The sequence below is a fragment of the Cryptomeria japonica genome, chromosome 2 (assembly GCF_030272615.1).
Source record: "Cryptomeria japonica chromosome 2, Sugi_1.0, whole genome shotgun sequence".
NCBI lineage: Eukaryota > Viridiplantae > Streptophyta > Pinopsida > Cupressales > Cupressaceae > Cryptomeria > Cryptomeria japonica.
The window spans coordinates 653,951,983-653,977,368 of record NC_081406.1 but is presented as its reverse complement, the minus strand read 5'-3'; the positions used below and the strand labels follow the sequence as shown (position 1 = coordinate 653,977,368).

The window sequence follows — 25,386 nt, the reverse complement described above, 5'->3', positions numbered from 1 at the left end:
TTATCGAGTTTAGTTCATAAACATTTTCGGGCCATTAACAAAGCATCATAACTAAACACCGCTTCGATAACAATATGTTTAAGTATTAATGCTAGTTACCAAACATAACATAGATCAGATGTGCAATATGAAGAGGCGCCGATCAATAGGTGCCTTGATTGGTCATGTCTAAATGACATGACCGGTCAAGACATCTATTGACTGGTCCTCTAAACATATAAAGCCCGATATGAATCATTTGGAGAAGACATAGAAAATTATAAATGATCTCTCTCCTTCAGTCTGCATACGAAACAATAAAATATTTGATGATATTATCACATATATAATAAGTTCTTTTATTGCAATTGAATATAACTTTACAAACACAGGGTTGAGAAACCAAAAACAATACAAAATAACGCCAAAGATGAATAAGAGACTAAATGGGGCCTAGTAAGTCAAACTTCTTAGATTAGTTTTCACTGAAAGGTCAAAAAAACCCATGAACCTTGAACAAGAGAGTCAACTATAGCATGTAACTAGAGCAAACAACAAAATCAGACAATAAACTAGAAAGGCCACTGAGAGAGAACCAAATCAACAATCAAGGTTTAAATGCAAACCTCTTCAAAAAGCTATGAGGGATGATTATTATTATCTACAACTAATCAATGGGGTTAATATTTTAAAGATGATCACCCTATGTAGCTGAAGTTCAACAAACTAAATTATTAAGAATGCATTCCTAATGTTTACACCTTTCATATATATTTTGAAATGTTTATTATTGACAAAAGCAACTAATCATTCCATAAATACAAAACTCTATAAAAACACTTTCTATTGAAAAATCTATTATGTGTTGAAATAAAAAAAATAAATCTATTTCTACTAAATGTTAATCTTTGTAAAGAGTTAGCTTAATATTGTATTAATTTTATCCTTTTGTTTCTAATCCAAACTTGTGTTCACACACGCATGGACATGCACGTGCATGTGATTGTTAGGCAGATGATCATACATGCACAGGTTAGGGTTAAGTAGGTAGATCTAGTAGCAATAGGAACAACAACTCCAATATCAATAGTAGACTTAGTAGTTCTAGTAGCAAATGCAAAACTACCAATAGCGCTTGTAGACCCAATAATTGTAGAACTTCCAAATTTGATCGAGAATAATCTTTCACTCTCTAGTAAAGAGAGGGAGAAAAATCTTTCATCATCTCTAGTAAATAGAAAAAAAAAATCTTAGTATTTTCAATGTGTATGGATGTGCACATACACAAAATAGCTATTCATTTTCATACAAAATTGTTGTATTCCAATATTCAAATTAATGTTTCAACTATCCACTATTTAAACAATTACACAAACACACATAATTACTTGTTTTCGTACAAAATTGTATTATTCCAATATTCAAGTTGTATTTCAGATATCTATTATTACAAAAATTTCACATGCTTACATGAAAAACACAACAAATGTTTGGATTCCTTCAAAACATGCAGCCTTAACCTTTCTCTTTCCTACCTTAATATTTTTATAACCAAATTTAGTTAGGTTAGAGTTGATCATGTTTTAATATAAATTTAGCACTTGCTCATCTTGCTTCAATTAATTATTTGTTCATGTGTAATGCTGTTGGGAATGGTAAGTCAAAGCTTTAAGTCAGTTAAACTCATCTAACACATTCTAATATCCTCCTTTATTTATACTTGTATCCCTATGAGGAACTGCCATTTTCTAGAATCTAGTGAACTTAATATTAATCTTTAAACAAAATTTAAAGCTTTTAAGAGATGAACCCCTTTCAAGCAAACAGCAAAACACAAATCTTACAACTAAATATCAAGATTTTCTCTATTCATGGCAAACAGGAGCAAGGTGCATCGACACCCTAAATGTGTATAAAATATAGACACGAATAAATACAGCAATTAGATAGTATAGGTTGCATATTCTAAAGAAAGATTTGAACAAATTAGATCCCATTAACTTGACTAAAGGCAAAGATAATCCCTCTACCTTGTCATCCCTAGACACCATAAGGATTAACCATCAAAAGCAAGTGATTTATAAGTCATAAACTTAAAAGTATTATGAAGGCCTTATATTGTCTTAATATAAAACACTTTTATTCAAATGGGTTCAAAAAGTAATTAAGGGTAGCTGTCATTTTTTATTCTTTTAGGTAGGGTGATGGAGGGTGGATTGGAGAAAGATGGTGTTCTATAAAAATGGGTATAGAAATATATTTTAGAGGTTGCTAGAAGCAGAAAATGTATTTCATTGTAGTAATCAAAGGACTGTTTGTAATTTAGATGTATGTTTATTGTAATCTATTTGATAATGGTAAGATGATATTTATGTAATAACATACTTAAAAATTTGAGTTTCAAATTAAAAGAATACAAAAAGAACTCAAATAAATTTTCAAATTAAAGAATACAAAAAGAACTCAAAGTGACTTTTTAAAAAATTAAGAGATGTATGCTTGGTAAAACTATGTTTTCACTTAGGTGAACTGTACATCTTTCTCTTTTATAAATCGATTCAAATATTTCCAAACTTTCATGTTTCACATCTATTGCAAGATTCAGTAAATTAGCTGTCAAAAAAAATGAAGTCGAATAAACGAAACCTCCACTCATAATAGAAGAGGGAGGTTGGATGTCTGGGCAGCTGTAATTTATTTTGCCCAACGAGAATAGTTTTTTAACAATATGCACCCACTATATATATAAAATATACGGCTAATAGAAAGTCATTTACATTAAAAAATGGAGAAGATGAGGTAAATTCTGGATCTTTTTTTCAACTGTAAAACACCTTCTCTTTGCAAACACGGATTTATTAATGTTAAATTCTCATCACCATAGCCACAATTAATTTTTAACAACCATTTTAGACATTGTTCCATGATACGTCAAGCTCGGAACTCTTTAAAAGGATCGCTGCACCAGCTACAGCTGACAAGTCTCCTTTCGTAAAGTCCAGATATTGAATATAAAAATCTCATCTATCTTCTACAAAACTCTCAAGTTCCATTATGAAGACAATTTATGAGCATTTTGATATTGTAAGATTGTAGATAGCCCTTATATGTTGCTGGTTCAGTCTGCTTACAATCATAACCATAAATAACTGTTCGCTCTAGAAGTTCCAATTATATGGCTCCACATGACAAACTCATCCATTAAATAACTACTATGATGCCTACCAATATATACATAACACCACCTTTGTGAAGAACCATAAGAAAACAAGATTTATATCTAAAAGTTCCTGGAAAACAGATTTAATGTGATTCAATGTAATTGAGGTAAATGTTCCTCTTTAATAGTTCTTTTGTACAGGAAGAAAAGGAACAATTTTTTAATATACAATCATAGCGTATAAGATTGTAGAACTAGCTTCTATAACTGTATTAAAAGACAAGCTAGACTACGCTCTCTATAAACGGATCTGAAACACATTGCCATCTCTCTTATTGACCTTGAGATACATTATTTCCAGAACTTAAAAAATAAGTTGTTAATAGGGACCATTCAGGAGCAACACTTGATCTCATGGACAGACATGGTAAAGTACCATCTTTCGTAAAATGCTGAAAAAATTCAAAGTATCTTACACAAAGTTATGCACTTAATGAATTCTTTGTTAGCTGATGCCGAGGCAAACCAGAGAGGATTTACAAAAATTTCTCTTGTAGAGATATAATTTTTAAAACATTGAACCGTAAAAAAAAATGTCAATTTCCTCTTCAAAGCCTGCTGATATTTTCCTGCAGTAAAAGTAAGCCGCTTTATCTTTCTTGCAGGAGATTTCTTTGTTTCCATAAAACTCGTCAGAAACCCTCATGGGATCATATGTGCAGTAAAACTAGGCGCAGTAGTCCCCTCCACGGGACCCCACCCTTAGGAAACATACACATACCAAAACCAATATCTTCTTGAAAGAAAAACCTCCGAATCTAAAACATTTTGCAGGTATCCTGCCAGGTTTATCTAGAATAACAAATTAGAACCCCGAGTGCCTCACTTTGCATAGTGCTAGAAATACTCAATCCCTGCTCAATTATATGGAAGGGTCTGGAAGTTCATTTGAAATTAATCGAGATATTTAAATCCATCTTTTTATTTGATCTGTTCCATACTGAATCTTTAATTACAATAATTAACTTCATAAATAGCAACTATCTATTCATGTATTTTAGTTTCGGCCCACCCACTTGAGTAGTTATGAACAATTGTATATTTCAATTTCAATAATACAAATTGAGGAAAGCAGTTTGTCCGTAAATATGTCCATGCATTGCAGCAGTCTAAACAGCAAACCGCAAAATGAGATTACTCTGAACTTGATAGTAGCTTCCTCGCATCCAAGAAGCTTCTGAATGAATGAATCAGTTGAGACTAATTAGCTTGCACTTATTTCAGTCTAAAGTTGACTATAAATTATCAAGTTCCAAGCAGGAAATTGATCTCGTCAAACAAGTCCAGTGGCCAGCTTAGTTTTCATTTAAAAATCTATTGTCACCATTTGGCACACCTAATAGAATATTTTTAGTATGTGTTAATCATTATTCCAAATTTCTAAGCTGTGAATTTATCTTTGAATTTTTTTAATTAAAATGATAGCTTTTGTATGGCTGCTTCTGTAAAAGTACTCATCTAAAATTGTAATCAAGGATGGAGATCTTTACAGTTCGTATGTGATCTGCATCTTATGCTATATGTGATTATTTTTATTCTAATGATTAATTTTAATATCTTTCAGTTGGCAAAGAAAAAGGGAAAAAATTCTGTACTTATTTATTTACTTTTATAGGAGGCAGGTACATTTACCATCATGTCACCTGCATTAAGTTGTGTGGTCAATAAATAGCAGTGTGAGGGGAAGGTTGGTTTGTCTTCTTGATCGAAGACTTCAGCATGGTTGACAAAATAAGACACGTTGCTTTTATAAATTAATATTAATAGTTCTGTTGTCATGGCGCTTAAGGATTATGATACAAGAAATGAAATATGTTGCAAATTCAGCCAAAATGCAATAAAAGCCTTGCTTCTTCACCCTGTATTGGCAAAAATACACTGTACTTTTAGTTCGATACAATTATTCACGCTACAGCTTCTTTTTGAGCCTCACTCGTTCAATAAACATGTTGTGAGGTGTCTTGAAACAATTTTAAATTGTCCAATGAAAATTGTGGAGAAGAGTTCTCTGATCCTCTCAGAAGAGAAGTAGAGCTTGTACAGCCATCACCAATTTTCATTGCACCTATGAATGGATGCCAGATGACCTTTTCATGAATTCATATGATACACTGGTCTCATAGAAAAACATTCTATGCACAATTTCAAGGAAATGAATCTGAGACTTTCTTGATTCCAGATTTGTTAAAACAAGAGAAAACAATTTTCTCCCAAAGACCCAAGGAAAGTAGAAAATAATCAAATGTTACAACCTTCTCATGATTTTGTGTGCTGCTGCAAAAACTGGAAAGCTGAAATGTCACGTAGAAGGGGTGGTGTCCCTACATCTGACAGATCTACATCTGGCATACTCTTCAATAAATCATCAACAGTAAATGGTATGCTACAAACAGAAATGCAAGAGAAGTTCAGCCAAATATCAGAAAGTGCTCATTTCATGAACTTTTTCAATGCTTGCAAAGAACAAACATAAAAATGAACATGCTTACGCTTATGTATGACAAAGAAGAGACAGTGGAAACCAAAAATTAGATTAAACGAAGTAACTACTTATTTCTATAAAAGCATTGCAGTATGCTAAATTGACCAGAATGATTGACCCTGTTCAAACTTAGCGTAGCAGATATAATTCCTTACCTAGAATCGTCATCCAATAAAAATGAATTGGATGAGCCCTGTTGTGAAGTTATCATCTTCTTCATGCTTGCAATAACCTAGAAATGGGATTTATGTGCTTTAGAAAATAGAAAATACAAACTAATAGAAGTTCAACATTGCAGCAAATAGAATCATGCTAAATAAACATTCAATTCAAAATATCTAACTTCACCTCATTCGATACACTTTGTGTTCCATATTTATCATCCCAATACATGGTGCTTATTCGATAAAGCTGCTGAACAGTTAGAACCTAATGGCAGTTCCCAGTATATGGAATTAATTATTACATCAAAATATTGCAATTTGATCTAGGTAAACCCAATGATAAGGGGAAAAAAATTGCACTTCGTGAAGGAGCACATACTGGACAGATATCGTTCATAATTTCATTTAAAGACTTCTTCGGTTTCTGATGTATCACCTGCATAGAAGATGATAAAGGTTTGCTTATTTGACACAAACAATGTAACATAATAGTATGATATCACTACTACAACACTAATGCTGTATCACATCCCACTATTAATCTGTGCTTTTTATAAACAGTATCTATGATCATTCTGAGAATTCATAGTTTCTGATCAGGATCATCTGATCTTAGTTTCTTATGCAAGGTAATATTTGTATAAACTTTGCACTTTAATATGAAGCAGATTCTACTTGTTAGGGCAGTGTTGTTCGTATAACTGGTAACTAATTGGAAAAAGTTAAATTGAATTGAGAAGCAAACAAAGCCCAAAGACGGCATCACAACGACAATGAGCATCTTCATATGCACTTGGAGTAACACAATGAATAGAACAGTATTTCATTAGTATCCTATACTGAAATTTGCTTTCATATTAGTGATCAATCAAACAGCATATCTAATTTAAAAGTAAGACAATTGTATGATCAATCCCAGGTATCCTGTCAGTAACTTGCAGCAGATTCTCCCAGTATGTGAGTCTTCTAGCATAGAAAAGGCATAATCCACTCAAGTTTCCACGATAGGTGTCATACCCAAGGTATAGTCCAATCAAGCTTCTGTCATACGTACCATATGATATACACTCTGGTAAATGTCCATATCATTCTCCTCCGATTGCTTCAAAAGTAAAAGGTGCTACTGAGTGCAGATAAAGAAATTATTTATCCACAGAAACCTTTCCTCTTTATAATCCCAAGTTTTACAGCTTTTAATTAAGAGTAAGCTCTTCCGCTTTAGCGCAGAAGTCTAGTATTAACTTTAATGCCTGTTTGGATTTTAGCATTTTATATACATGGTGTTTAATAGTTTAATTAAATAAGTCTGATTAGGGGGATAGGATCAAATTATTATAATTTAAACCTATTAGTTAATTTAGTAAGTTGATCATGAAATTATGTTATTGGATTGGTTCAACAAAACCCACGTAAATTAGAAGAGGTTAGGGTAATACGTTATTTTGGGGAATTAATTCTAGACAAGGATCATAAACAATCCTATTTCCCGGCATAAATTATCTTTAAGTTTCAATAACATACATCAAGTCACCATGAATCTCATTGCATTTCATCTATCATTCTCCTTTGATTGACTCAAATATAAGAGGTGCAGATAAAGACCATTATTTATCCACAGAAATCTTTCCTCTTTCTAATTTATGTTTTACAACTTTTAATAAAGATCTATCTCTTCCATTTTTCCACAGAATTCTAGAATTAGTTTTAATACCATGAAAAGGAAAAGTTTCAATAATTTGTATCATGTTACCAAGCATTTTGCTGCATTTCTTCTATCATTCTTCTGATTGATTCAAACATAGAAGGCGCTACTTAGTGCAGAAAAAAACTATTATTTATCCACAGGAATATTTCCTTTTTTAGTTTTTTAAATTCCAAGTTTGACAACTTTTAATTGAGAGAAAGCTCTTCTTCTTTTGTGCATAATTCTAACATTAGTTTAATGCCATTAAAAGAAGTAGATTAAACCATCCTGCCTGACTTTTCCACCCCGAATTGACTGTAGATCTGCAGTAGTATTTCCTGTCCATGATATGTTGCTCCTATATCAAAATTCTTAAATTCCATTTTAATTTCCTCAAGAATAGGATTATACTTTATTTTCCAATATTCCATTGGCCATTTTTTCTTGCTTGAATAATTAGCATTAAGTCCCCTTCCACCTTAAATTCTGACATTCATTTTTACTTAACCACTCTAATTCCTTCTTAGAATGCCATTGCTTCTGCCTTGCTATTTTTAATCATTTCAAGTGGACTGAAAACCATAACAATGCTTGTCCATCATTATCTCTGAAAATCCCCCCACCCCCCATAGATTTCCTTTCACAACTCCAAAATTGACCAACAAATCTTTGGGAGGTTTCTTTCATGCTTCTTTAAGTAATTTAAGCTTTTAGCCTGCTGATATCATTTTTGTTTCCTCTCCTTGATATATTGTTATGATGTCAAAATTCTTAATTTCTATTTTAATTTCCTCAACAATAGGTTTATTTCCAATATTTCATTGCCTATTTTTATTGCTTGAATAATTAGTATGAAGTTTCCTTCCACCTTAAGCTTATGCCACTTATTCCTGAACCAGTTTTATTCCTTCTAAGAGAGTCTTTGCTTCTGCCTTGTTATTTTTCAGAAGTCCCAAGTGGAAAGAAAACCATAACAAAGGTTGTCCATCAAAATCTCTAAAGATCTTCCCCTTTCTCCACTGTCCCCATCCTACTAACTAGAGATTTCTTTTCACAGCTCTATCAAAATTCAAAACTGATGTTAAGACTTAAACCAATCTTTCGGAAATTTCTTCTGTGCATCAAGTAATTTAAGCCTTTAACCTGCACAAACCATTTTTATTTTCTCTAAGATGAAAGAATTTTAGTGTTTCTAATTTCCCTCCAACCATTTTACTTTGGACTTCTTTTCTGGAAAAGATTCTCCCATTCTAAATATGCTTTGGACACCTCCATATTTTCTCTTTCTATTGGAATGCCCCATTTATTTGTTCCTCTTACAACTTTCTGAACTACTTTAATGTCATTTTATTCATCTTTTTCTTTTCTTTCTGAAGAGTTTGATATAAGTTGTTTTGTTCCATTTAGTAGCCACCTTCTTCACATGCTTAACATTTATGTCAATTTATATGTTTTAAAGCCCTTAAATCTATTCTCCACCATTCTTTTAGCTTATGTTCAAAATTTGGGCCTCTGAACCCAATCATCTCAAACTCAAAACTATATATCTATTGGTTTCTGTCATCCTGAATGCTTCAGAGATACTGGTTAGTGATTTAAAGTTTTAAACATTTTGAATTCATCTTCTTGCTCGATACAAACCATTATGGACTTGTTCAGAAGCTATCCAGCCTTTTTGTTATAAATTAGTCCCTTAGTCTATTTAGTGCATGAAATCCATCATACTTTTTAACTAACTGTTGTTTCCTTTGTTTCCTTCTTTCTTCTTGCTTAGATTTATGGCTACATGGAAATCTCAAGAAACTACATAGTTTGTAAGTTCATAATTGCCATACATCTGCTAGTTCCCTTCAATACTTTTATTTTCTTGCTGTCCTCCATTTTCCATTTCATTATAAGTTTTCAATTAAATCCTAAGCTTCAGAAATGTTTAGTTGAATTATGTTTGATCCCTTAAACTCGATAAGATGCTACATTGCAAGTTATTTAGGTTTTACCTCTTCCAAAAAAATTTGTACATTTCAAAGCCAACTTTCCTCCTTTTCATCATGGGTGTGCTCCAGTTCATTTTTTCCAATGAAACTTGACGTTGCTAATAATGTAGTTAAAATAGTTCAATCAAGCACGTGTAATGACTTCAATTAAATTTCACGGTTTTGTGTGGAACTCTTCAGCAATACCACAACCTATTCCAAAGGTCTGATTAACATGCAACATCCCATCCTTCATAGCTTTCATACCTTGCAGCCTTAATATTCTAGCAAGTGCTGGTTTGAATGAAAGCTGTGTACTTAGTTCTGGGCGAATAGAACCTAATCTAAATGCAGTTAATAAATTGTTGTATTACAAGGAAAGAATCTTGAGAGTTGTATGTTTACTTCAATCTAGTAATAACGAAGCAAATTAATTCCAGGCCAAGCATCATGAGCATTTGAAACTGAAGATAAGATATTCCTCAGTTATGATGTTGCATGCGATAGAACTTCCATAACAAAATGGCAAAGTTCTTACCAGGAAACCAACAGCTTGTCTAATGTATCTTAGTTCATCCCAAGAAGTCCCTGCATACTGGAAAAATAATACATAATCAGACCTTGGTCCAAGGCTTTTCATATTTTACTTGGAATGGTAATTCAACTGAAAAAACAATTCCATACTTGTTCTGAAGCCTCACACATCCATCTCTCTAGCTCGGCAAGTCCAGATTTAATATATTCCCCATTGCTAAAAGAACAACATTCACGTCGCAGCAATAGGCTGTCCAGATTCCAAACAATGAAAAAAATATAAGATTGACTCATAATCTGTAAATTCACCCAGCTGAGAATGTCAGTTAGTAAAGTTTAATAACTTTTCTGACCTGTTGAAAAGCTGCACATTGATGAATGAAAAAACTTGTGTGAAGAGTTTACGCACTAAAAACGGTGGTACCTGCTAGCACACAAGGACAATCGTGAAGATATCCATTAAAACTCGACACTGGAAAGTAACTTGCTAAGAAGGTAATATGTGTTCTGGAAAAGTTAAAATAAAAAGAAAACATTGGCATGATATATATAGATTGACAGTAAAAATTGGAAACTTTCTTGTAAAATCAAAATTAAAGATTGTTAACAAAATCATATATTAGCAAGTCTAACCACTAATAATTTCTTCTAAATCTATCAGAAAGTAAAATTAGCCCTTTATTTATCAGAACTCCACTCCCCACACTTCTTTCTTTGTGAGAACAAGGAAAACATCTGTCTTGAGCAAACAAATCAGGCAACTCAAGATAGTACACAAATCCAATTTCGTGAACACGCAAATATATTAGCTTTTATCACCTGCAGACCTGCAGATATGCAGCTTAAAACTAGTTGTCATTAACCAATAGGTTATGTGATCTTCCTGCTATTATACAAAAAGATCAGAATCGTAGTTATCCCATCATAGCCAAAACTAACAGCAGTTACATTGATTTTTTTCATGATGAGGGAAAAAAACATTGAATTATTTCCTTAGGTCTCCTTTTATTTGCTTCTTAAGTCAACAGTTGAGCTTAAATGAATTTTAGAAGGTTGTTTGTTTCATTAAAATATCAAGATTAACTATATCATCAATCTTCAGTGTTCTCTCACACAAAAAATATACATAACTACACATGCATGATGGTTCAACTACACGGTTCACAAATAGAAACAAAACCTATGAGAGGCAATAAAATGCTTAAATGAGAGAGTGTGAGTACTGACATGATTTTCACGCAGTTTATTCAACAAAGTGTTCAGAATTTTGATAATACTCTGCCAATGACTGCTCAAAGTTTGCTGGACGATTCCAACCATGTTCGATGATCGTGATCCTTTGCCCATACTTGCTCGAGATGTTCTTGGTGCCTTCATGAAAAAGAAGTAAAACCTTGGTCAAATAGATCTCATCCATACACTCTAAAAACATAAGCCATTTAGTTTCTAGTTCTATTAAATAGAGTTAATTGATTGGCATCCAAATAGTAAAATACTAATATCTGTGTATAGCATAACTTCCCTCAAAGCATCTCATGATCTTAAAACGTTAGTTCTTAATAGATAGAGCTAAAAATATGTTACAAACTATTTCCCTTTGGCCATAAATTATGGCATTAGCCAGTCACCAGTTAAGGGATATGTCTCAAACAGTTATGTTTTTGCAGATCATGCCCAAGCTGTTGTTAACGGTCACCAGTCAAGACCACCTTTTGGACAAAAGGTATTAAGAGTGTAGCTATAGAACTCAGATATAACACTATTGAAATCTTGTGTAAGTTTCACTGAAGGCAGTAGACATAAAATCCCATTATATTTCATAATATATGTGATGTATTAATTGCAAGGACTAAAGAAGCTATCATAATGATGAAATTCAAGCTCTTTGAAGCCAATATTCCCAAAATAGCATATTATATAAACAGAAGTGCAGTATCATCTTTAGTCATATCAATCGGATGGATATGTGGAATTTTGCAACTCTTATAAACAATACGCATGAGACTGAAATGGGGCGTCTGCGTAATAGGCAAAGAAACTACTCAGCGATTTACAAGGAAAAGTAAAAATGCCCGAGACTCATAAGGAGCAAGCATGTGAGAGAATGATAATGTTTAGTTCTAGAAAACTAAAAAATCTAAAATCAAGTCATTAAACCATGGCAATTTAGGCAGTACCCAAATAAAATAAAATGAGGGAACAACACATATAGCAATTTATTAGTCCTTTAAAATCATGGAACAGTGAGGAAACTTGAGTCTTGGTACTATTTTGTATTGATCAATTCTCCTGTAACAATGTGGACAAGTTGGAAAAAGAGAGAAAGATATGACTCTGCTTTGTGCTTTGGTGGATGCCTGATCTGTATTTCCTATTTAAGAATATTAATCTGCTTGGTATATTAAGTCCTGAACGCTTGAAGCTTCTACATGTTTTATGTGCACTATTCAGCTTTGAACTGTACAAAACAAGGCTGGCACAGAAACTAGAAAATAAAAAGTCATAAAACATTAACAAGATACCTCATAGAATGAATATAGAATGGGGCATATGGAGCATGGCCAGAATTTGTTGTTGTCTCATCTACCCAGTTGGTTGCTCATCACAATGCAACTGAAGGTTGAGATTATGGCATCATAGAGAGCAGCATTTAGCATTTGACTGTTTCAGGATAAACAGTCACACTACCAGAGAGACAACTAAAGGATTGTTTCAAACCCTCATCTTGATTAAATGAATTTTCCATTGATTGATTTCTGGTAACTCTGAAAATGTTAAGCCAGCAACAGAAAAGGTAACAATTTGTGAAGAAAGTAATGGTAGTTGAACTTGGTATAAAGGAGGCAACAAAATCAATTTGGATATCAGAAACGAGACTTTGAAAACCACCAGTTGGTGGATCCATTTATATTCAACACGAAGGTACACAGTAAAAATTAGAGGTATGTTGGTTGGACTTAGTATAAAGGGGCCAACATAATCAATTTGGATATCAGAAACAAGACTTTGAAAAACACCATAGTCGACAGATTCATTTACTTTCAACACAAAGATGCACAGTAAAAATTAGAGATATGGTGGTTGGACTTGCTATAAAGGGGGGGCAACACAATCAATTTGTATATCAGAAACAAGTGTTTGAAAAACACCATAGTTGATGGACTCATTTACATTCGACACAAAGGTACATGGTAAAAATTAAAGACATGGTAGTTGGACTTGTTATGAAGGAGGCAACAGAATCAATCTGGAATCAGAAACAAGAATGTAAAAGATCATAGTTGATGGATCCATTTACATCCAACACAAAGGTGCACAGTTAAAGTTAGAGATCCCAAACCTATGGCCACTATAACATAATGGCTAATAAAACACAAGTTTAACTAAGAGAAATATTAATCATACCAAGATAAAGATTAAAAATTTAGCCTTCACGATGATTTTTCTTGAAAAATCTTTAATAAATATATTGCAACATTGATGCCTTACTTTGAATATCCTGGTTGAATTAATCAAAATGCATTCATAAATATGAGAAGAAGAAGAACACCTTTTAACGTCCATGAGGCTAAACATTAATAGCCTATGGGACAGTCAGCCTTGCCATCATTGACTTTTGCATTTCGGTTCTTTTTCTATACAAGATAATGATGAGCTCCCCCAATTTCTCAACAGTGCCCTCATTGAAAAGACTATACCAAGAACCAGCTGCCAAAGCATTATCATAATTGCTCCTGATGTCTCTATAAGCATCACACTCCAAAATGAAGTGTCTTTCAGATTCAACTGCCCCGGAAGTGCAAAAAATACACACCCTTTCTTCCCAAGATTCTTTTGGCCTTTTCCACCACCTTGTTTCACATCGGAGTTAATGAGAGTTAGTTCTCAATTGAGCAATAAGAATTTTGGCTCTCCATGGAATACAAGCCTCTATGTGTTCTTTTTGAAAAAGATTGCATGTGGGACCGAACTCAATATAATAACTTTTTTTCTCCATAGCTCTTTACTCCAAGCATGCTTACTAAATTTACTATAAGAAAAGCCTTAATTTCTTTTTCGTCTATGAGGCACGCATTTAAATAGATATTCCATTTATTCATCCATCTGTTGTTTTGTCTCATCCATGTCTTCTTTCTTTTACTCAAGCTGTTACCAAAAACAATCTTAAGCCATCTACTTGCTTCCATTTTTTCAATTCTTTTTAAATATCCTATGAGATGCATTAAAGCAATTGCTTCAATATGGACTGTCCCCACTTCTTCACTCAGCAAAATATCAAAATTAACCGAACTTTTAATTTAAACTTTCTTGTGATCAGGCGCTTTTCTATTTTCTCAATTTGTTTCCACTTTGAAATATAAGTGTTGCTAGCCCACAATTCACACCCATATAGCACAACTAGGAGCATAAGAAGACCAAAAAGAACTTGGATAGATTTCCAGTCCCAAAAGTTCAGCCTCCCTACATCTGTTTTGAAGAGCATATAATGCTTTCCATCCTCCTAAAGTTTTTTTTTTTCTGCAGCCTTCCTAAATTAGCTTCTTGTTGTAGTCAAACACAAGATATTTGTACTCTTTAACTTCTTCAAGAATATTGCCTTTGAAGTGGAAATTATGATGACTTTGTTTTCTTTTGTTAGAGAAAATCATGATTTTAGTCTTGCTGGTATTAACTTGCATCCCCACAACATTACAAAACCGTTCAAGGGCAAATAAGTGCTCTTAAAACCCTTGAGCCGAATTTGCAATCAAAATAAGATCATACTGCCAAATAGCTTTGCAAACAACAGGTTTATCATAATGGTTCTTTAGTTGGAAGGATTATTGATGTCACCACTCTTAAAAAGAGGTAATGCTGGCCTAGTTAATCATTCCTTAGGAAACCCTTGCTGAATGATGTTGAATATTTTCATTATCTGAGGTGCAAGAAATCTCACCCCCCACTTTGTGACCTTTGTGACAAAGACACAATCTGCACAAAATTGTGACCTTTGTGATAAAGATGGTCATATGTGTTCATCTTGTTTGAAACTACATCTGGAAAAATGCATTACACAAGGTAAAAAGACTAAGAAAAACTCCACTTTACAAGAAGAAGACATGGTAGTTGATTGTAGTTTAAAAATAGATTCTAGAGTTAATCGCCCTACTCTTTCACTTCTTGTTTGCTAGCTAACCTCGTTTCTTAAGATTTGATTGGAAAACTTGGTCCAAAATATTATCAACACCTCGAGCCTTATGCTTTGAGCTGGATTGAAGAACAAGCTAGCTTGCTTGTGAGAAGAAAATGTACATTCTTGTTTGTTGTCAACTCCAAGTTTGTTGATGAAGTAGCTGTAAATGGTGTTCCATCAAATGTTTGTGGAGATGTGTTTGACAATCCCTACATGTCTGACCAAAGGTAGTATGATACCAAAGGACAAATAGGTACCACCTCATCAAGGGTGGAAAGAGCCTCATGTTGTTTGCTTACAAAGGCAAGGAGAAGCAGTCTAGACTCTAGGCAGATCCCGAATCTTCATGGGGAAAAGGTGTTGAGTTGATACACAAGGATCATTCTCTTGGAAGAGGAAACAAATGTTAATAAAATTCCTTCATGTTCAAGATCTTTAGTATTATATTATTATCACATAATTCAAAAACTTAGGTTTTCTAGGTCTTTCTTGGAGTGCTGAAGGGTGATATGGCCACAATGTCCATCTATCAAGAGCAAAATCTCTCTTTATTTGAGTCTACAGCTTTTAGAAACCAAATGTCTCTAGATTGCAGAAGTGCGATAAAAAGAAATGATCACTATTTATCTCAAATTTCATGATAGGGTGCAACCCATCTTCACAAGGTATGTTGAACGTGGAAAAGAGAGAAAATGACAAAGAAATGGAGGCTTCATGCACTTTGTGCAGAAGCCCTGGTTTTTTATACACAGTGGTTTCATAATCATCCCAGTGGTTTTGCCAAAAGAAGTGGCAGTTTCATAAAGGACGTAGCAATAGTTTCATTAAGACATGGTTTCAGAATCAAGAGTTGTCATTTCAACAAAAAGAACCACTTTCATAATTGCCTCTTGCTGACAAATGGTTGTTTCATCACTTCTTCTGAAACTGCCCAAATGCTTCCAATTCTTCATTCTTTTAACTTCCAATGGCTTTTGGTGTTCTTTCTAGATTTGAATGGATCAGAGTTCCGAGATTCACTAGAACTTGCCAGGACTCGGCGAGTCCCACACTAGGTGACCTTGGGCGAGTCCCAGGAGTGGGATGGACTTGACCCAGACCCAGCAAGTCCTGATGTCCAGACTCTTCTAGACTCAATTTTTTCATTTTTTAAATCTCAAAAAATGACAAAAACAAACATTTTTTGACATTTTTCTCACATCTAAAACCTTGTGCAGCTTATCATTGCTACCCCTCAAACCCATTAGCACTTCCACTGGCCACTCCCAAACCCCGCTTGTTAGTGGGACCTACCTTAGATGCCTTCAAAGGAGGGATGCACACTCCTTCGAGCCATAGACTTCTAGTTATTGTTTTGATATTTGTTTGGAACATTTTATGTCATGGATTTCACATTCCATGAGTATTGTATACATTTGACAATATTTATATATGTAAGTTCGCTATTTCCTTCAGCTATAATTTGCATTTATAATTATGTGATTGATGTATACTTGTGTATGTGATCAAATTAGCTTCTACTTGATGATGTTATTGTGTCTTTAAGGTTTATTTAATAAAGGGTGCATGAAACAAGTTTTAAATCCTTAAAAATCTCTAAATTTTTTGGTTTTTTCACTTGCCAAGTCTGCGCCGAGTTTTTTTGCCGTGTTCCAAGTCGAGTCACCCTTGCAGAGTCCAAGTCTCATTTCCATGGTATGGACATGTCGGTCTACAAACAAAGCCTTGAAATTTTCAACTGGAATGGTTTATTGTAAGTCTAACTTGCAAGAGTAAATCAGAGAGAAGCTCATAGCGAGCAGTAGAAAGAGTTGCTCCACATTCTGCACAAACACTAATGCCATTAAGCCCCTACTATTCTATGGCGGAGGAGTGTATAGGCTAATTAGACTTATAAGAAAGCTGTTGTTAATGATCCAAGAACTAAATTTTTTGAGATTTAGGCTGGTTGTGTGCCCTAGGACAGTATTTGACATTGAAGTTGTGGATTTTATGTGAGTTACAGCACACATTTTGATGGCATTTTCTCCCACAATGGTTTCACCAAGATAAACCCTTTCTCTTTACTTTGTGGTGATTGTCTTGCTCTCATTAACATATGCAATTTTTTATTTCCATTTGATAAATCTGTATATTGATCATTATTGTGATAACTATCCAATCCTAGTTTTTACAGAGCAAAGTTTTCCCCATTTTTTCCCTCCAATCGGCTATATAAATCTATTTTATTATTTCTAAAAAGTCCAACCTTTAAAAACACAAGCAACACTGTGAGGGAGTTGCAGAAAGAACACGCGACTGTGAGGAGGAGTTGCTTGAAAATCGCAACAAGCTGAAGTGCTGCAACACAACAGTGAGGAGGCATAGCAACTTGCAATAAAGGTTGGACTTTTTAGAAATAATAAAATAGATTTCTTTCGTTGACAATACTAGTGGCATGATATCTGCCTAACGTATTCGTCTGGTTTAGGCAGAAGATTTTATATTAAACAGTTTTGGTTTTTCATACTTTGCTTTGCAAACAGTTGTTATCAATATCTTTAAATAGAGCTAGGAAGAAAGTATAATAATCTAAAATATTGATAACTTTCTTATACCATTGTATAATAATCTATATAATTTAGATTATTATACTTATCTTTCTAGCTCTATTTAAAGATGCCATTTCATTTTTTTTAAATATAAGAAAGTATAATAATCTAGAATATGGATTCACTTATCTTTCACCAAAAAACAACTGCAAAATAGTCTATTGATGCCATTTCATTTTTTTTAAGCTTTACTTCTCGATTTGAACAACCATGTAAAATGACAGATCATTTGGAGGTTTTAGGTTTATTTATAATAACTAAAATATTAGATTAAGGCTTTGAATATTTAATCACTGTAAAAAAAATTTACATTGTTGCATACTTTTACCAAGATTTTTTTGCTGTCCCTCTAGAGGAAAATGATACGTCAACTAAGGCACACATTTTTAGAATGACATTATCTTGGTAATATTTTTTTTGCATCTCAAACTTAATTTTTATTTTCTTTTTCAAAGTCTTTGCCGATTTAGTTGAATGGAATTGTAAGCCATAGTTGGACAGTATTACATTACTATTAAGCAGCCTCACAAAGTTGATAGATTGAAATCTGATTTAAACTAATTGTCTTAAGTTGATAGATTGAAATAAGATTCAAATTAACTGACTGTCTTTAGTTAAGAGACTGAAATTTGATTCAAATAAACTGTCTTCTTTAGTTGACAGACTGACATTCATTCAAACAAATACAGCAGATAAGAAATAGAGTGAAATCTGGGTGTGAAGATGGTTGTAAAGATAAGAAAACAACAGATATGCCTTGCATGTGGTTCTTTGATATCTGTTGATCATCATTGGTTGTCCTTTGAATTCTCTTTATTGGTTGAAAAATACTCAAAACTGTAAATTTTAGAGTAGAAATTGTTGCAATTTCAACCGAAAACAATTTGTTTCAATGTAAGGCATACGTTCATCCCTTGTAAATGCAGTTAATTTGACAAAAATATTTTCAACCATGGAGCCATGATTCCCAATCCAGATACAGTAGTTGCTTGTCTTTTATCTACTTCATGCATATGTGGTACCAAATTAAAGGGTATAGGTGAACGTATGCTTGGAAGACAAAAACAGAGAAAAACATTTTGTCTCAGAACACAAAAAACAGAGTTAAACATTTTTGGTCTTTTCTTTAACATTAGTAGTCTTTTATGGGATAACATGTTCTGTCTTTTTTTTATCTGCAATATTAACATTTGTTGTCTTTTCATTTTAAACTTTTCTTTAATCTGGTTGTTCTAAATATTAAATTTGTTTTACTCTGTTTTGCATTGGCAAGTGATAATCAATCAATAAAAGAACTTTATGATGTGAAGAATGCCCCATTTGAAATCATTTATCTAACTTGTTGGGGAGCCATTAAATACTGAATTAAAATACTTTTGCAGATCTGATTCTTGATCAGAATGCCATGTCAAAAAGACTTCGCATGGACACATTGCACAGCAGTTCATGGTAGCACGAAGGTCAAGTGCAATTGGTGTTTAGAAGAGATCAATGGTGGAATTTATTGTTTCAAATGGCATTTGTCCAAAAAACAAGGAAATAACACCGTGATATGCAAAGCATGCCCTGCAGATGTCTCGTATCAAGCAAAACAATCTCTTGACGGGATTGTTGAGAGTAAGGCCAAAAAGGCAAGAATTGGGGTTGAAGTAGGTTCTAATTCTGCAGATCCCAGAACGTACCATTTGGGTGAGGAGGATGGCGAAGATGGGAGTTTTAGGGAATGTGGGTCAACACCTAATTCTGTAGCACGTGGACCAAACACAGGTGGAGGAAACATTAATACTTTCTTCCAACCTTGTACTACTCCAGGATCACAAACCACTTTGGAGAGTACAGGATGGAGGAAAACTGTCACTGAACAAGCAAGGGAGGCAATTGGTAATTTTTGGTACTCCTCTCACATGGCATTCCATGCTTCCAGAATTCCATATTGGCAACCCATGGTAGATGCTATTGCAGCTGTAGGACCTGGGTTTCAAGCCCCATCTTATGAGTCATTGAGGGTTGGTATACTGAAAGATGCAGTAGAGGATGTTCATGATGTTGTTAAACAACATCGGTTACAGTGGGCTAGAATTGGTTGCAGTATCATGTTAGATGGTTGGACAGATAGAAGGAATCGAACTCTCATTAACTTTCTTGTCTCTTGTGAGATTGGCACTGTTTTTCTAAAATCTGTGGATGCATCTAATATGATGAAATCCACAAATGCATTGTTTGAGATGTATGACGTGGTAGTTACGGATGTAGGGCCACAAAATGTGGTTCAATTTATCATAGACAATGCTGCTGCTTGTGTTCCTGCAGGGAGACTTCTAACAAATAAATACCCTTCCATGTTTTTTACTAATTTCTACATGGGCAAAATCAGGAACTATTGAGGATGGCTTGCCAATTGACCTCGATGAGATATATCCAGAGTGTGAGTTGATTATTGCTGATGTTGATGATGATGATAATGATGATGATGTTTATGATGATGATGATGATGTTGCTGATCGTCCATTTGAGACTGAAGATTTTGATATCATGAGGCAAGCCAACTTTGGTCCTCAATGGGTTGAATGAATTAGGACAGGCTCTCACCTGGGAGCTTCATCATCAGGGCCTCCTGCCCTCTAGCATGTCATTGTCTACATTTGATATTTTGGAATTTTGTACTTAGTTTACAAGTTGACTTTGTTCAAAGTCACAAACTATATTGTAATTGACATTTTGACATCTATCACCATCTAGTATTATTTATGGTGTAGTATATTTTGTGCAACGTAATCAGTGATATGAATATAAACAATGGAAATCTATTTCCTGCAATTCATGTGTTCAAGTGTCTATTTTATTTGCCTACAATATCTCTATGCTATGGAAATGCCCTAAAATATATTAAAAAAGTAGTTTTTGATTGTTTTCTGCAATTTTTTACGTTTTTTTGTAAATCCGATTTTTTCCCGATTTATTGAAAAAATCTTATACTTTTGTTTTGCCGATTAATTCCCCAAACAATTATTGCTTCCTTGGATTAAAGAATAATGAGGATGTTGATTTGTAAATGTTATTCAAATTTATGTTCAAGTCTGAAGTTGTATAATTTTGTTATTCTTTTACTGATATTTATTGTTGCTTCTTATGTTACAGGTTGCTATAGAACACATTATATTATTTCTATGCATCTACAGCATTTCATATGACATATACTTATAAGCAATGCCCACCGATCAAGGCATGCCTTGACCGGACATGTCTCTTGACATGCCCGATCAAGATATGTCTTGATCGGTGCACAAGCATCGCTTCATTAGAGTGTTATGCCAATAACTATCAGGTCACGTCATTTAATATAATCAACTGATTAACAAATCGTGTCATGTCAAATAATATAATCAACCGATTAACAAATCGGGTCACGTCAAATGTTGTTGATATAACAATCAATAACAAATCGGTATAATGCGAGATTAATATGATAGCTATTATAGTTATCATATGATAACATCAATTGATGCTATCATATGATAGCTATGATAGTTATCATAAGTTCGGTCTGTTCTTATTACAATCACAGCATGTGTAATATGATCATAGCATGATCGATTATGTTTGATAATGATGTCCAAATGTCAAACTGTGCAATCCGATGTTTTGGATAGTGAATGCATATAAAGATGATTATAACAAGTTTAGTTATTTAATCATGAGGTCTACCATTTATCTTGTAGTTATATCGATAAGGTAGATGATTGAATTTGAGATAAATGAAGTCTCTCATTCAATCATTTATCTTACCGAAGCTACTAAGTTTCAACACTCCCTCTTAGCTAGGGAAGATAACTGGAGACCTATGTAAACATTGAAATAAGCCTCATATTTCTCATAATAGAATGTATTACACGACCTCGTAATACAAAGGATCATATCACATATGCTCATGACATGATGCATCACATAATGAGTGACACAGGAATATATCACATCATCTCGTGATATAGATATCACATAACACGTGATATCAGTATCGCATAACACGCGATACCTTGGATATAAAATACTTGAGAATGTTGAATTCCTTTATACCCAGGTTATGGTATGTGCACTGACATTATGTCACATAATGTCTACCATAACATATCATGGCACATCCATGAGTCAGAGTGATATCAAGTCAGCATGATATCAACATTACAAGATCGCCACCTTGTAATGTTCAGTAGAAGTGCTCATTATCTAAAAAGTCGTCACCTCTTAGAAATAGACACAGGGGGAGGAGCCCATAAAGTCATAACATGACAAAAGAAGTTTACACATTAAACATCTTATATATTAGTACAGATTATAAAGCAAATTACAATTCAATCGTACCAAGTCCTTTCCTAAAGTGTTCAACTTTTACTTTGGATAGAGGCTTGGTCAGTATGTTTGTTGTTTGGTCTCTTGTACTAATATACTGCAACTGAATCACATTCCTATCCACCATGTCTCTCACATAGTGGTAAGGAATCTCTATGTGTTTGGATCTATCATGAAATACAGGGTTCATAGAGAGTTTGATAGTTGATACAACTCTGGTTATCACAATGAATTATAGTAGGCTTCAGTGGCTCACCGAATAATCCCACAAGTAGTTTTCTAAGCCATACAACCTCTCGTGCAACCATGGAAGCTGCGATATATTCAACCTCTGTAAAACTCTGAGCTACTACAGACTGTTTCCTACTAATCCAAGATATCATGGCTGAACCCAAACTGAAGCAGCGTCCTGAGGTGCTTTTCTTGTCAGTCACACTTCCAGCCCAATCTGAATCAATGAACACATGAAGATCCAAATCAACTTTCTCATACTTGAGTCCATAGTTAAGAGTACCTTGAAGGTATCTCATAATGTGTTTCACAGCCATAAGATGTACTCCTTAGGTTCACACATGAACTGGCTCAAGGCATTTACTGGATAACGGATATCAGGTCTAGTATTGACTAAGTACATTAACGATCCAATCATATGTTTGTAGAGAGTGGGATCTACCAATGGGGAATCTGCTACTGCCTCCTTCAATTTGTGAAGATTAGTTTACATAGGAGAAGACATGGGTCTGCAGTTCATCATACCAAATCTCTTCAATATGTCTAAGGTGTATTTTCCTTGATTAATCACAATACTGTCAGAGTTTTGCCAAACTTCCAATCCAAGAAAGTAATGTAGAAGGCCTAAATCCTTCATATCAAACTCCTTTGCAAGGTCTTTCTTACATTGTCCAATAAGGTGATCTTGTCCTGTAATCAGAAGATCATCAACATATAAGATCAATATCAGCATATCACCTTTGACCCTTTTGAAGTATAGATTTGGATCTGCATCATTCTTTGAGAATCCCAATCCTTGATGATAGTTGTCAATTCTTTCATACCAGGCCCTGGGAGCCTATTTTAAACCATATAGGGCTTTCTTTAATCTGCACACATGTGTTTCTACATTGTGGATCTCAAACCCTTCTGGTTGTTCTAAGTAGACTTCCTCCTCAATTTTACCATTCAAGAAGGCAGTTTTCACATCCATCTGATGGACTTTCCAACCTTTGGCTACTATGGTCAGTACTGCTCTGACTGAGGTGTACCTAGCAACTGGAGCAAATGTCTCATCATAGTCTATCCCTTCTTTCTGTTAGAATCCTTGGGCAACAAATCTGCCTTTGTGTTTCTCTATGCTACCATCTGCGGCATGTTTGATTTTGAATAGCCACTTGGATGAGACAACGGATTTCCCTTTTGGCCTAGGAACAATTTCCCACACATCATTGTTGAGGATGGATTTATATTCTTTCGACATGGCATCTTTCCAAACTTGATGTTTTAGAGCTTTTGGTACACTAGAAGGTTCTGATTTGGAGAGATCATTCATTAGGGCTACATAGCTAGTGAATCTTCGGGGCCTCTTACTTTCTCTAAAAGTCCCTGAAGGAGCTGCAAAGTCCCTTGCATCTTCCATTGTTTTGTGAACCCATAGAGGTATTTTCTAAGAGATTTCTTGGGGAGGAATTTGTACTTCATTTTCTTCTGAACACTCCCTCTGAATATCAGGAGTGGGATCCTCTTCTATGTCTGAAGATGGAACATAAATTTCTGACTCAATAGAGTATTTGGCCCTTTTGAAGGCTATGTCTTCTTCAAATATTACATCTCTACTAAGTTCAATATTGCTATGTCCAGGCACAAATATTTTGTAGGCTTTAGAGGTTTCACTATATCCAACAAAGATTCCTTTTCTTCCAGAGGGTTCTAGTTTTGTTCTTTTCTCTTTAGGTATATGAAAGTAGACAGGGCATCCAAATATCCTAAAGTGAGTGATATCAAGTTTTATACCTGTGAAAACTTCTTCAGGAGTTTTATCTTCAATGTGGGAGTGAGGACATCTATTTTGTATGTATACAGCAGTGTTGGAGGCTTCTGCCCAAAGATGAGTTTCTAAGTTTTGATCAAGAAGCATGGCTTTGGCTGCTTCTACAATGGTTCTATTTTTCCTCTCAGCAACCCCATTTTGTTGGGGGTTGTAAGGGACAGTGAAACCCCCTCTTAATCCCAGCTTCTTTACAAAATTCCCTAAAAATATCTGAGGTGTATTCCCTTCCATTATTAGTCCTTAGGGTTTTTATTTTCTTTCCTGAAGAGTTTTCCGAGAGAGATTTGAATTCCTTAAATCTCTTGAGGATCTCTTCAGATTCTTTACGTTTAAGAAAGTAGATCCAGGTCTTCTTGGAGAAGTCATCAATGAATATTACATAATAAAGAAACCCTCCTAATGATGGTACAGACATTGGCCCACATAGGTAGTTCTAAAACATTGCTTGTTTTCCTAGAACTATTATGAAAGGAACTCTTAGTATTTTTGCCTAGGGCACACCCCTTACATGTACCAGAATGGTATTGTTTTAAGTTAGGCAAACCAATTACTAATTTTTCCATTGAACATAAAGCACGAAAGTTTAAATGACCTAATCTTCTATGCCAAATTTCATTAGAATCTGCAATCTCATGAAGTAGGGCTAGGTTAGATTCAATACATACCTCGTACAAATAGCCTTTTCTATGTCCTAGGGTTGTAGCCTTCTTGATGGAAGAGTTTTGTGGCCATACTAGAACTTTACCATTCATGAATGTTATTCTGTACCCATCATCTTCGAGTGCAAATATGGAGATTAAGTTCCTCTTAATGCCAAGAACGAATAGAACTCCAGTGAGTTGAAGAGACATGCTTGTCTTCAGCTTAATGGTGCAGGTACCGACGCCTTTCACTGGATGTGCAGAGTCATCACCAATGGTTACTTCTTCATCAGTTTCTTCTAACATGGAATCCAATAATTCTCTATACCCAATGATGTGTCTTGAAGACCCACTGTCAATGATCCAGGTGTTAGATTTATTGGATACTTGACTGGAGAGGTGTTAGAACATAATGTTATTAGGGATCACATCCTTATAACATTTATATATAATGTTCTAATATAAGGTTATAAAACCTTATATATTATATGCTTTATAAGCATATCCCATTTGAAATAATTATAATCTAATAACTATTAGATTATTAATTATTT

The 25,386-nt window shown here is 34.2% G+C and overlaps 1 protein-coding gene across 1 annotated transcript in view; it reads right to left on the bottom strand.

The window, feature by feature from the left end:
* Positions 1 to 5,021: 5,021 nt before the first annotated feature.
* LOC131038390 (myosin-11) overlaps positions 5,022 to 25,386 on the bottom strand; it is a 298,247-nt gene continuing 277,882 nt past the window's right edge. The window contains exons 32-39 of the mRNA XM_057970810.2: positions 11,264 to 11,407; positions 10,390 to 10,460; positions 10,187 to 10,286; positions 10,041 to 10,097; positions 6,225 to 6,281; positions 6,030 to 6,110; positions 5,837 to 5,913; positions 5,022 to 5,582 (exon numbers count right to left, since the gene is read on the bottom strand). Coding sequence (XP_057826793.2) covers positions 5,456 to 5,582; positions 5,837 to 5,913; positions 6,030 to 6,110; positions 6,225 to 6,281; positions 10,041 to 10,097; positions 10,187 to 10,286; positions 10,390 to 10,460; positions 11,264 to 11,407 — 714 coding nt within the window. The 3' untranslated portion in view covers positions 5,022 to 5,455. The remainder of the gene's footprint in view (positions 5,583 to 5,836; positions 5,914 to 6,029; positions 6,111 to 6,224; positions 6,282 to 10,040; positions 10,098 to 10,186; positions 10,287 to 10,389; positions 10,461 to 11,263; positions 11,408 to 25,386) is intronic.